This window comes from Bos grunniens, chromosome 1 (assembly GCF_055505025.1).
Source record: "Bos grunniens cultivar Pamir isolate PY7600 chromosome 1, Bosgru_T2T1.0, whole genome shotgun sequence".
Lineage (NCBI taxonomy): Eukaryota > Metazoa > Chordata > Mammalia > Artiodactyla > Bovidae > Bos > Bos grunniens.
The window spans coordinates 92665539-92680218 of NC_141165.1; the positions used below are offsets into that span (position 1 = coordinate 92665539).

General features: G+C 37.1%; 1 protein-coding gene across 6 annotated transcripts in view; it reads left to right on the forward strand.

The window, feature by feature from the left end:
- Window positions 1–14680, forward strand: part of GSK3B (glycogen synthase kinase 3 beta) — a 214947-nt gene that overhangs the window by 181873 nt on the left and 18394 nt on the right. For all 6 annotated transcript variants that reach the window (XM_086404344.1, XM_086404335.1, XM_086404351.1 and 3 more), the window contains one exon: window positions 2032–2218. In XM_086404344.1, coding sequence (XP_086260470.1) covers window positions 2032–2218 — 187 coding nt within the window. The remainder of the gene's footprint in view (window positions 1–2031; window positions 2219–14680) is intronic.

The following is a 14680-nucleotide window of genomic DNA, read 5'->3' on the forward strand; positions in this document are numbered from 1 at the left end:
TATTTTTCTAACTCTTTGATTCTGTGAGTTAGGGTTGCCTGGCAGAATAAGCTATTATGTGTCTTAGTACCAACATGGATGGTGACTTTTAGTCAGTAAGAAATCAAAAAAGACGTGGATGATTTTCTTTTTAGTAATCAGAAGTAAGCTTACAATACTGGTTTATTAATAGATGTAACACAGAATTTTTTCATTTAAAATATACTCACTGTCCACCTACCCTACATTTGAATGTTAAAAGATACTTATTTCTACTTTTGGTGGTGGTACTTTTAATTCTACTTCTGTGCTCCCATATTGGTCAGAGGCATTTTTATTAAACTAGCTAACAAAGTAAATCCATATGCTGTCAAATAAATACAAACTTCCCTCAGGAGAAGGTCAGTAGTGCTTAGTATTTTCATAAAAATTTTTCTAAATGTTTCCACTGATTATTTTCTTCTACATTTTGAGTTTGATTATGGTTCTGGCTGGGAAGCAAGAGAAGGGGGAAATGACCACGTACAGTGAAAGATCTAAACATTTCAAATAATACAGTACATTAGCTCCTTGACTGAGGCAAGTCAGATTATTCAAAAGAATAAAGATAAAGCAGCTTGTAACTGTGGAGAGGGTTTTCTAACACAACCAAATAAATTAACTAAGATAATTAATGTTCAGAAATAAATTTCTAATATCTTACTCAAGCCAAAATTTCTCAATTCCCAAGGAAAATATCTTTATTAATAATAAACTTTGTTTCAAAACAAAAAAAGGATTTTCAGTGTAGAAAGTACTCTTATAAATAGTCTCATAATCTAATGAGCTCTGTAGTAGTAACCAGTTCTCCTGCTTTCAGCCTAGGTGGATAGCCAAATGTTACATGAGCCTTTATCATTAGGAAACTTAAGCCTCTCAGACGCCTCTGTGCCTTGTCACAGTCTGCATGTCCTTTCCTCACTTGTAGGTCTCTTTCCCTCCATTTTTATGCATCTGTTTTCCTTTTTGTGTCTGTCAACTTCCACCATTGCGGCTACTAACCCTTCTATTTGTGTCTGTGTTCTTCTGTCAAGGGATATGTGTTTCATTTTTCTTTAATTTCAAAAGCTTTCTGTCCAGATGTTTATGTTTATTTCTGTTTTTCCCCTTCTGCTTTTATTCTTTAACTATCCATAATTTAGAACAAAGTATATTTTTCATAGTTCTGTGTATTTATTCGGAGTTTTAAGACACAGATGAGTAGAAAGCTTTCTGTTCCTTTAAATAAGTTTGTTTATTTGCATTTTGCCTCATTATATAGCTTTCAGTTTACTTTTTCTGTGAGTTGATGTTCTTAATGAAAAATAAGTTTCTCTATTCCTGATTAAAACCCTAGAATATTTATTCAAATGAGGGGTAAACTGGCCGTGTTACGATAACACCTACCTGAGAAAACAATTTTGGACATTTTCAGAAGTTCTGGATATTCAAGAATTTCCTCAAATAATAATAGGCTCTGTTTATTGAAAAGTTAATACTAAATCATTGAAGAATAAACAGCTTTTCCTTTTTAAAAGATATTAATTGCCAGAAATGTACAGTGCTGTGCTGTTGATTATCAACAATTGTTCTGCTAAAAAGAAAAGTCACACCAAAGAGGCAAACCTTATAACTATTACCACAGCAGTCAGAACTTTACATTAACTTCACATTCTTCTAGTTGTGACTGCTCCCAGAACCGAGACTTTCTTTTGTGCCTGTCATATTTTGTGTGCATGTTTGGTTGTACTGCTTTATGATAAGCTTGTATAGATTTTTTTTTTCATTTTCCCTAGTTTTTTCTCTGAGCCTTTTTCATATAGTCTTTAATCAGCAGTTCACCCCAATGTGGTAAATTGTATGCAGTTAACTCCTTTCATTCTAAAAGGTTTCTTTCACAAATGCAACCATGTTTTTGTACATGGTGGGAATTAACTCAGTACTCAGATGATAATTTGCAAAGATTCTTACTTGAAACATTAACTGTACTTTCTCTCTCTCTCTCTCTCTCTTTTTTTTTTTTTAATTCTGTAGGTCTTCCGACCCCGAACTCCACCCGAGGCGATTGCACTTTGTAGCCGTCTGCTGGAGTATACACCAACTGCCCGACTGACACCACTGGAAGCTTGTGCACATTCATTTTTTGATGAATTACGGGACCCAAATGTCAAACTACCAAATGGGCGAGACACACCTGCACTCTTCAACTTCACCACTCAAGGTAATTCCTAACACTTAATCCTTTTACTATTTTCTAGGAAAGTTACACATGTGTAGCTTTAATTTTCTATTAAATCTTTGTAGGGTAAAAGTAAGCATATTAAGTACTTATACAGGAAGGGAGCATCCTATATAACCACATACTAGACTACCACACTTATATGGTTTTGAACAAAATAAAAGCAGAATTAAATTTTTCAAATAGGCATAGCTTCTCTAATTTTTAGCAGGTTCTGATAAATCTTGTACTGGAGAAGTTACAGAGATTTCCCCGAGTAAGGTTTAATAATAAGATTGACATACAATTTAATCTTCAGATTTGTGTCTAGAATGTTAAAATTTCTTGCTTCCCAAGGATTTATATCAAGTTTTCTTAACCCGGAAATAAATTGGTGGCTATATTTGTGTAATTTTAGATGCCATACAGACAAGAAAACTGGAGTCTTATAAAGCCCATCTTAGCACTTATATAAGGGATGTAGAAGAGAAATTTTCTTCCTTTGTGAGCCTTGGCATCATTGCTACTGCTAAGAAAACACTGATTAGAAAACTGAGTTTGTGTATTGGTGGTTTCTAAAAAGCCCAGGGATGGTCATTTTTCATTCATTCATCAGCGATACTGTCTCTGATGATGTGGTTTTCTTCCTTAACTGAACATTAAACATGTACAATTCCCTATGGATAAAACAAGGAGTAAATAGATTGCTTGTTTCAATCAGTCAAGTTAAAAATATAGAAGGGGGATAGAGAGCTTTCTGTGATCAGGAAATAGATATAATTTATTTTATTATAAAACAAAAAATTTTCCCCCTTTTAAGTTTTTCTAAAACTGGGAAAATGCATTTTTTAAACTTTAGATGTGGAAGATGTGAGCTGCTAGTAGAATAGACTTGGATGATTCAGTTGACTGTAATCTTAAACTGTCAATATTATGTAGCTACTAGCAATGCTTATGTAATCTCATTCATCAAAGAAAATCTTCAGGTTTCCTGCAACTATTAATTTTGACTTGGGCTGATCAGAAATAATTTGGAATGTTGTTTTAAGTCCTGGCTATGCCTCTCTAAGGTGTTAATGGACACCAGGTAGAGTATACAAAGGGGCAGAATTAAATATAGAGCCTCAAAAGTGAAGACTTAAGGGACTCCTGAGAAAAATACCTCAAATAAAGGCCTCAGCCCCTGGCATAAAGAGAGACTAAATATTTAGGAATCAGTAAAGACATTTTCAACTGGTAATAGTGGAACAAGATGTTTTCAAAATACTGATCTGTATATCAGGGAAAAGCTGGGTGATGTCAAATATTGTAGGTAAGATTATTCCAGTTTGGCAGAAGGTTTGACTGGGAGACTGTTGTCCTCTTCCACAACAGAAATTCATTAATTCCGTGTCATAAAAATTTTAGACATCTTGAGAAAATAAATTCTATTTTTAATTCTTAACTGCTTTTGTTTTAATCAAGAATAATACATTTAGATGGAAGAAAATGTTAAAAATGCAGAGGAAGTATAGAGAAAATTAAAATCACAGTCCTGAAAGAATTACTTTTAGCTTTCAAAGTAATCACTTTATGATTTTATGGTGTAGCTCTTTTCTAATGCTAATGCTGATAACCCTTGAATATAAAGTGATCTTCTGTTTTCCCATTTAGAAGATCCCAAAAGGGTTCTTTCTGTTAACTCAGATAGATTTAAATTATACAAAGTTAATATTAGTTTGGGCTTCCCAAATGGCTCAGTGGTAAGGAATCCACCTGTCAGGGAAGGAGAGGCAAGAGATCCCTGGGTCGCGAAGATCCCCTGGAGAAGGAAATGGCAACCCACTCCAGTATTCTTGCCTGGAGAATCCATGGACAGAGGAGTCTTGTGGGATATAGTCCATGGGGTTGGTCACAAAGAGCAGACTGAGCACACACACAGTACTTTAGGAATTGTTTGTTACATCTCAAATTTTATAGAATGATTTTTTTTAAACTCTATATGCATCTTTCACATCTGTGTCTTTGTAATCAGTAGAGCTACTTTTTGAACCATCTATGTAGTTTTTAAGGTTGTATTACCTAAAGTTTTTGATATGACGCTCTTTTTAAATCTATCTGAGACCACCATTGGAAATTCTACATTATCTATTTACATAAATGTATCATGTTATGCATAATATAATTAGTGGATTGCTTTATAAAGTAGTATCTATAAGATTTTTTTTTAATTTTATTTATTTTTAATTGGAGGATATTTGCTTTACAATATTGTGTTGGTTTCTGCCATACATCAGCATGAATCAGCCCTAGGCATTCATATGTCCCCTTCCTCTTCAGCTTCCCTCCCACCTCCTAGGTTGTCATAGAGCACTGGGTTTGCGCTCACTTCGTTTTATTTGAGTACGGTGACATCCAGTAAAACTGTGGACCTTGGCATGAGAAACTGCTAAGTCAGTGCTAGATATTTTTTTGCCTCATTTTTTACTGTTTCTGTCAGATAACTAAAGTTTCCCAAAGTTTAAAAGGAATCTTGATCTTTTTTTTTTCCACGCTAAGGATTTCCTCCAGCAAGTACTTTATTTCTCAAAATATACAAATCAAGACAGCCCCTTGTTAAGTAAACAACTTGGTAGAAACTCAAATGCAAACACATGATGCATCTTGTGATATTTATGATGGATATATTTTGGAGAATAATTCTCCTTAAATTGAGACATATTTTAATCCATACTCTTCGATGTGTGTGTGCACCTGTTTGTGTTCATTGAAACTGAGATACTGCTTAAACCTTGTATTTGATCAGATTTTAAAAATCAAGATTGTTTTGCTGTTCACATACATCATTTCTGAAGTAATTACATTTGATTCTTTAGTCACTCGCTAATGCTGCTAAGTCACTTCAGTCGTGTCCGACTCTGTGCAACCCCATAGACGGCAGCCCACCAGGCTCCCCAATCTCTGGGATTCTCCAGGCAAGAACACCGGAGTGGGCTGCCATTTCCTTCTCCAAGGCATGAAAGGGAAAAGTGAAAGTGAAGTCGCTCAGTCGCGTCCGACTCTTAGCAACCCCATGGACTGCAGCCCACCAGGCTCCTCCGTCCATGGGGTTTTCCAGGCAAGAGTACTGGAGTGGGGTGCCATTGCCTTCTCTGAGTCACTCGCTAATAATTTTCCATTATTACTAAAGAAAATAAAGTTTAAAACAACTAAGTTATTTTATGAATTTCTAAGCTTTTTTTAAAACTGAGATAAAATTCATGTAGCATAAGATAAACCATTTTACAGTAAACAATCCAGTAGTGTTTAATACATTCACAGTGTTATACAGCTATCCGCTCTCTCAGTTTTGACAACATTTTCATTGCTCCTGAAGAAAACTCCGTACCCACTAAGCATTCACTCTCCACTGTCTCCTTTTTTGACCTTTGGCAGCCACCAGTCTGCTTTCTGTCTCTATGGATTTACCTCTTCCAGATATTTCATATAATGGAACCACATAATATGTGACCTTTTGTGTCTGGCTTCTTTCAGTTAGCATGTTTTCAGGGCTCATCCATGTTGTAGCATGTATCAGTATTTCATTCCTTTTTATGGTGGAATAATATTTCATTATGGGCTTCCCGGGTGGCTCAGTGGTAAAGAACCCACTTGCCAATGCAGGAGACATAGGTTTGATCCCTGGGTCGGGACGATCCTCTTGAGAAGGAGATGGCAACCCACTCCAGTATTCTTGCCGGGAGAAATCCCATGGACAGGAACCTAGCGGGCTACAATCCATGTGGTTGCAAAAGAGTCAGACACAGCTTAGTGACTAAGCAACAACAAATATAATTTTCATTATATTATGTCTTAATCAGTTCAGGCAACTTAACACCCATGAACTGGGTGACTAAACAACAGACATTTATTTCTCACAGTTCTGGAGGCTGGGAACATCAAGGTCAAGATGCTGACAAATTCAGTGTTTGATGAGGGCTGCTTCCTGGTTTGCAGACAGCTACTTTTCTTGCTTATATGGTGGAAAGAGATCACCTCTTTTGTGTCTCTTCTTACTAATCCTATTCATGACCTCATTTCCTCCCAAAGGTTCCACCTCCAAATACCGTCACATTGGGGATTTAGGGCTTCAGCATATGAAGTTTAGGGGGACACAGACATTCAGTCCATAGCATAGGAATATGCCACATTTTGGTTATCCATTCATCTGTTGATTGACATTTGGTTTGTCACTGCCTTCCAACTATTGTGAATAGTTCTGCTATGACTGTTGTGTACAAGTATGAATTCATTTGAATACGCGTTTCCAGTTGGGGGATATTGCATCACTGACTCGATGGACGTGAGTCTGAGTGAACTCCGGGAATTGGTGATGGACAGGGAGGCCTGGCATGCTGTGATTCATGGGGTCGCAAAGAGTTGGACACGACTGAGCGACTGAACTGACTGACTGACTGAATCATATGGTAATTCTGTATTTAATTTCTTGAGAAACTGCCAAACCATTTTGCATAATGACTTGCACATTTTACATTCCTACTATCAATGTTACAAGGGTTCCCATTTATCTACATACTCACAAATACTTGTAACTTTAAAGCACATACTAATTAATAACAATTAATAGATGATCAGAATAAGCGGTTAAAGAAAGAGAACTAACTTTCCAGTTAGTTGTATAGCTAGAGAGAATAGAGGGATGGTGGGTGTCATCAGTGAGTATCCTGCTGTAGGTAGAATAAAACCCTTCTTTATCCTCAGCAAATTTTCAGTGAAGTCTGTACTACTTTCCCCAGATGAACTAAAGGTAGTCCCTGATCTACATATACTAGTTGCTCAATGTTTGAGCAGTTGATACCCACTTTAAATATACACAGTATTTATTAACTCATTCAGCCAGTACTTAATGGGCATTTCTAATTTTCCTTTTTCTTGTTGGAACTGTTGTTTTAATTAGTAAAGCAAACCTACCATATGAACAGAACTACAAAGATCAAACACTTGAGTAAAATATAGTAAGTTGGTAGTGGTTTGGTCACTAAGTCATGTCCGACTCTTGTGAGTTCGTGGACTGTAGCCTGCCAGGCTCCTCTGTCCATGGAATTCTCCAGGCAAGAATACTGGAGTGGGTTGCCGTTTCCTTCTCCAGGGGATCTTCGTGACCCAGGAATCGAACCCAGGTCTGCATTACAGGCAGATTCTTCACCAACTGAGCTACAAGGGAAGCCCCAAAATATAGTCAAGCTTATAGCTAACTACAATTTGATGTTTGTTACTGTGCCATAAGTAAATAGCCATAAGCAGTAATTAATATTACTTTCATATAATCAAACAAGTGTTTCTATAATCAACTAGAGGGAGAAGAGAGGTGAACAGATACTGGACAAAAAAACTTGGAGATCTTTCTGACCTTCTGGATCTATAACTCGTAAACTATTACACCTCTCTTTTTTCTAGAACTAGGGCTTCAGTGTACTAGGATCTCCTGACTGACAGTGTTATCTACTTCTAGGACTTGAGGCCAGCACAGACCTTCAGCATACCGTAAAGTAACCATTCTCTTACTTTCCCTCAGTCATTGGATCTCAAAGGCTGGACATGACTGAGTCAGACCTTAGGAAGCAAATAGAATCAGGAAATCCCAACAGAAATCAATTTTCTTTACCAATTCTTTACTATTCCAAGGCTGAAATATATAGGGAGATAGGTGATATTGTGTGTTTAAAGATGAGTTTCCAACTAATCCCACCACAGACATCCTCAATTCAAATTTTCTATCCAATTTTTATGAGATTTTTACCCAGTAGAGCATTGTCTCCCTGCTCCCCCCCAAGGTCATGTCATAGGATGGGTGTTGGGCAGATATAAGTAAAGATTATCAACTACATTAGTGTGACTTAGTTTGAAGAATCTACCACTCTACCAATTAGCTGGATTGTCTGAGGGGATGGTAGATTTGTGGGGATGCAGGAGGAATAGTGGCTTATTGGTTAGGACATAAGAAGGGGCAGCTGCTTAAATGCAAGTTAAAACAGGATATTTTGAATATCTAGAAAGCAACATGAAACTCAGGCAGGCTGCAGATGTCTTTGAATACAGGAATAGGAGTGTCCAGACATGAGGAAAGCAATGATGAGATAGCAGACGGGTTCCAGAACAAGTAAAAAAAGGACAGTAAAGGAAGAGTGACAGAAAACAGAAGGAAATGGGGAAAGGATCAAAGAAAGATTTCTTAGATGAGTGTAGGATTGTGTTAAGGGAAGTGATGAAAGCAGGGGACTGAGGAATGTTAGAGGTGGCAACATAAGCAAGTGTTACAGAGGCCAGCTTACCAGAGTGATGCACTTCTTCATTTGAAAGCAGTAGATTACTTGCTTATAAAATCTATTGTAACTCGTTATTGATAATGATTTGGAGGCTCCATATCTTTAAGGCAATGATTTTTAAATCAGTTTTTCTGTTATGAAATAGAGATACTCAGAAATACCATCAGCCCACCTGCTTATCAGCTTTTCTATATCCTGGGTATTTTCTTCTAGCTTACCTTATCCTTTGCTGCTAAGTCACTTCAGTCGTGTCCGACTCTGTGAGACCCCATAGACAGCAGCCCACCAGGTTCTGCCGTCCCTGGGATTCTCCAGGCAAGAACACTGGAGTAGGTTGCCATTTCCTTCTCCAATGAAGGAAAGTGAAAAGTGAAAGTGAAGTCACTCAGTTGTGTCCGACCCTTCGAGACCCCGTGGACTGCAGCCTACCAGGCTCCTCCGTCCATGGGATTTTCCAGGCAAGAGTACTGGAGTGGGGTGCCATTGCCTTCTCCGACCTTATCCTCAGCCACATCTAAAGTGGATATAGTATTTCAACCACCTTGAGATTGTAAAATGTCTTCTGATATTCTTACCTTGAGTTAGGGGCTTTTGGGGGTTAGATTCATTATAATTTATAAAAGCAAGAATAAGTCTACATAAGATAGGGGCTCTTGATTTATATTAATATGTAGGATATGAATCAAATGGGACTACCTTGGTGGTCCAGTGGTAGAGAATCCACATGCCAATGCAGGAGACATGGGTTCGATTCCTGGGACAGGAAGATCCCCTGGAGAAGGAAATGGCAATCCACTCCAGTAATTCTTGCCTGGAAAATCCCATGGACAGAGGAGCCTGGCCGACTATAGTCCATTGGGTCACAGATGCGTTGACCACTTAGACTTAGACTAAACTTAACTTAGACTAAACAACAACAAATAAATCAAATCCTAAACAGAAACTCATGCACCGCTCTAACTTACAATGCCCCTCCTTTTTAAAAAATTTTTTTCATTTTTAAAAAAATATTTATTTTTAATTTTTTGGTTGTGCTGGATCATCATCGCTGCACACAGGCTTTTCTCTAGTTACGGCAAGCAGGGGCTACTCTTCACTGCAGTGTGCAGGCTTCTCTTGTGGTGACTTCTTTTGTTGTGGGGCGTGGGCTCAGTAGTTGAATCTCATAGGCTCAGTAATTGTAGCACAAAGGCTTAGTTGCTACACGACATGTAGGATCTTCCCGGACCAGGAATTGAACCTGTGTTGCCTGCACTGGCACATTGGCAGATGGATTCTTATTCACTGCACCACCAGGGAAGTCCCTTTTTAAAAGTAAATAAACTATAGACTTTTAATGTGACTATCCCTGTTTCTCTGTTGTGTTCTTTTGGATGAAAAATATCTATAAAAGATCTTTATAAATGGACTTCAGAAATAAGTGGATATTCTGTTACAGAAGAGATTGAGCTGTTTATACTTATCAGAGGAATTGGTGTCAGAATTATTCTTTGATACTTTATAGCTAAAGAAGTGGAGAAGGCAGTGGCACCCCACTCCAGTACTCTTGCCTGGAAAATCCCACGGACGGAGGAGCCTGGTAAGGCTGCAGTCCATGGGGTCGCTAAGAGTCCGACAGGACTGATCAACTTCACTTTCACTTTTCACTTTCATGCATTGGAGATGGAAATGGCAACCCACTCCAGTGTTCTTGCCTGGAGAATCCCAGGGACAGGGGAGCCTGGTGGGCTGCCGTCTATGTGGTCACACAGAGTCGGACACGACTGAAGTGACTTAGCAGCAGCTAAAGAAGAGAAGAGTAAAATTTAGAGTAAGAGTCAATTTAGAAGAGTAAAATTTCTAGGTAAGCTATACTCTTCTAGGTTATTGAAAACTAAACCAAGGAAATACACTGCAGGGAATGCTTAGGAAATTCATGAGTGCTGCTAAAGGTGGGCAAGTTAGTTTTAGTTCAGGTAGCCAGAGTATTACTGATGCATAATGTTGACTGTACTCAGAATTTTAGGATCTAAATTATCAAACTATTTGTAAGAATTGTTTTCTCTTTCCCAGAGGTTTGAGTGGTTCTGCTGCCTTAACTGTACTACTAGAGACAATGTGGAATGGTATAGAAACAGACGGTGAAAGACTAATATCTTGACTTAAAGTTCTGTGTGTAGTTTGGACAGATACACTTCCAGGAAGACCAGAATATTAGTGGTATGTGGTTTATAGCCAAGGCAATAAAGATGCAATAATAAAAAGATGCAGTATTGCGTATAGAGTAAGTCAGACCTAAAGTCTCCTTCATAGTCTCTCTCTAACTAGGTGCAGACCTTGGCCATGCAGTATTTCTGAGTTTCCTGATTTAACAAAAATGAGGTAGTTGGATTAAAGGATATTTAAGTACATTCCAGAATTCTGATTATAAAAATGAATTGACTCCAGAAAGACAAAGGAAAAAATGAGAAATAAAGCTAAAAACACAGAGCTTGGAAGCATGTGATATGTAAAATCATGGTATAAATGGATACAAAAAAAAATGACTCCTATAGATTTCAACATATTAGCAGTACCTGTTATTATTAAATGCTCAAAAAGGTTATTTTTAGTTGGATAAAACAACTTACAGTAATGCTACATTTATTACATTTCATCAAGAATGGAGTTCTGCTACTCTTTCAATTTGTCCCACCTTCTCCTTCCCCCACTGTGCCCACGGGTCCATTCTCTAGAGAGAAGCATTGACATATATACATGACCATGTGTGAAAGAGCTAGTGGGAAGCTGCTGTGTAACACAGGGAGCTCAACTCGATGCTCTGGGACAACCTAGAGGGGTGGGATGTGAAGGAGGAGGCTCAGGAGGGACGGGATCTATATATACATGGCTTCTTTACATTGTTGTACAGCAGAAACCAACACAGCCTTGTAAAGCAATTATCCTCTAATTAAATAGAAAAAAAAAAAAAGAATGGAGTTCTGAGTATAACATTTTCAGGTTACTAAAGCTTATTCTTTTCAATCACCAGGACTTTAAAAATACTAACATTTTGCTAGATAACTTCTAAGTGTATCATTACTATAAATTTAGTACAAAATATATTCACACATTTTTGGATGACTAGTATAAATTGTGACCCTCCCTCTTGGGCAGTTCCAAGGCAAAGTAGTCATGGGATTATACAGCTATCATGTAGTCCGCTCATGAAACATTGCCAGTATTATCAAGCAGCAGGAGCAGGCTTTGCAGTTTGTTGACTATTTGTCTGATCTTCTGTTTAGTTTAGTGTTTACTTTTCTGAGTGAGTGTGGAGTATGTCGTCAACGACAGAAACCTAAGAGATTTCCTGGGCACTTTGAAATTGTTAGGAGAGAAGTAGTTGTGATGGAGTTACTTGTTCATCTAAACAGTATATATTCAGATAAGCAACAGTAGAATTCAGTATGTGTAAGATCAAAGTGTACCATCCTACATTTGAATTACCCCTCAGAAAAGTACACAAATAAAATGTGCATGCCATTGTTAAATCATTTAAAGCTTTTTGTGAATAGGAAGAAAAATAACAGTTTTGACTATATAGACAACCACTGGCCATTTTCATTTATACTTAAGAGACCTCATACACACATGAAGACCTCAAATTCTTTGTAGAAGAAAAAGAAAATGTGCCTATCTTAGTGACTCTTTCTGGGGGTTTGCAGGTTGAGCCCTTTCAAAGTTAACAAAGAAAGAAGGTGCCCTTCTACCTTATGCCTGGTATTTTATTATTACCATAAGATTAGGTTTAGTTACTAAAGGGTTGATTTCTTCCTTCTGGTTTCTACATTGATTACTGTTCTCAAATTTATCCTCAGTTTTCATTCAACACAGTTTGAACATATATATATACCTCTTCCTACACCTACTCCTACCCCTCACCCCAAAAAATTTAAAAATAAAAAACGTGCCCTTATCAATAAATTTGGGAATCTTACATTTAGATGAAGAGAAACTTTAAGGAAAACTTGAGGTTTTGCCAGCAACTAGATTTAGGTTTTGTTGTTTTTAACATTTAAAAAGATTGCTTAACTTAATGGTGGTCTTTTCATGGGAATTTTTCTTCTACAGTTTTTAATATAAACTGTGCAGCAAATTTTAGTTAAATGAGTTTGGTTATCTTTTTGGTCAGTTGATACTTATCTTGGTTGGCTTATTGATAGCTATCTCTAAATTCATTTTGTTCTTGCTCAAATTGTGCATTGTGTTTTGATGGTGGACCATATAATGATTAATTCACCATCAAAGCATTCATAATGTGTACTGATAAACTATGTGATTTTTTTTAATGAGTAGTTTTATGACATCTTTAATTGGTTGAAGAAATCCTTATCATACATTAAGTTTTCTAAAACCTTCTGGAACCTGTTTCCATTTTGTTTTGATCCATGTCTCTGGGATAACACAGTCTCATTCTTCCCACCTCTTCTCCATGGCTAGCCCCACTGTAATATTATGGGCTTCCTTGTTTCCTATATTATCTAGAGAAAAAGAAGATTGTTTTTCTGAAGCCTTGCACATGTATGTGTGTACACATACACACATGTATACACCCTTACCCAGAATTAGATACAAAACCACCATGGCCCTCAATTGGATGTGCATATACACAAGAATAGGTGATTTGGTAAATAAGTGAGTGAATGGGAGAAAGTGGGCAGTATGTGACCACAAACCACTTATATTCAATTTATTTTAAAGATGATCTCAACTGTAGCTCTTAAAATATCCAGTCATCTTTTCCTTTTTTGCATTTACTTTTTTTCAAATGTTTTGCTTGAGTGGAGGGACATACATATGCCTCTGGCTGATTCATATTGATATATGGCAGAAAGCAACACAATATTGTAACGCGACTATCCTCCAATTAAAAGTAAATAAATACTTTTACAAAAGGAAGAAAATAGCCTCACAGCATCTGTGCCCCAAAGTCAAAAACAGGACTATAATTAAAAGGCTGTGTATGCTTTTTAAAAATATTTAAATGAAGATAATATGGTTTCTTATTTTAAAAAATGTTTCTGTTTGTTACTTGGCTGTGCTGTGTCTTAGTTGTGGCACACAGGATTTTCGGTCTTCTTTGCGACACGTGGAATCTTTACTTGCGGCATGTGAAGTCTTAGTTGTGGCATGTGGGATCTAATTCCCTGATGACCAGGGATAAACCTGTGCCTCCTGCATTGGGAGCATGAAGTCTTAGCAACTGGACCACCAGGGAAGTCCCTGGATTTTCTTTTAGATGTTGGGTACCTGGTCATAGAGATCTCTTAATTTAAAAGTGCACCTGTCTTGAATTGATTCAGTACCTTTCTTGCCAGCTTATTTGTATAATTGTCGTTCCATTTTTCTATTTCTGTTGAATAGACAGAGACAGCTATCTTTTTATCTGTCTATCCGGGACCTAACATGCTCAGTATTGTTAGTTGGATGAGGGTGTGGGTGGGTATATGGATGAGTGGATTTTAAAGAAGCTATTTTAGGAAATTTTAGTCTTAATTGGGATGGTAAGTCTGACTGTCTTTTAGATTACTGAAGAATAATTACCACATCTTACATTAATTTCTGTTCCTAGAACTGTAAAGTCATCAGCCTCGACAATTATCAGGGATTCTCCTGTTCTTGTAGGTGTGAGATTGCATTGAAATTGGACTGATTTAAGTAAAACTACATAGCTTCTTTCTGTATCTCAGTGAGAACTGAAATAGCTACTATAGGTGATTATGAGAAAACAGCATTTCTTCAAACCTGATCATTAAGGCAGTGGTTTTCCAACTCAGGGAAGGTTATTATTTGATGAGATGACCTAAGTCTTCTCTTTGAAGGGGAAAAGATAATGAATAGTCTTCTCTCAATTTCGAGCTTTTCCTGCCATTCATTTTCTGTATATCTTGACATCAGCATGTTGCTTCTTTTTACCAGAATCTGAGTATCAGATTTAGTACAAAATTTAGATATTTAGGCACCAAGTTGAATAAGTCAATATTTCCAGAGACTTTGTACCAGAACATATTTAAAGTTCTGCATTAAAATAATATTTCCCTTGTTAGGTGCTGGCAGGAGAGATGAATGGTGACTAATTGCTTAAAGGTTTTCCTGTAGGGTGATGAAAATTTTTTTGAAACTAGGTAGAGGTGATGGTTGT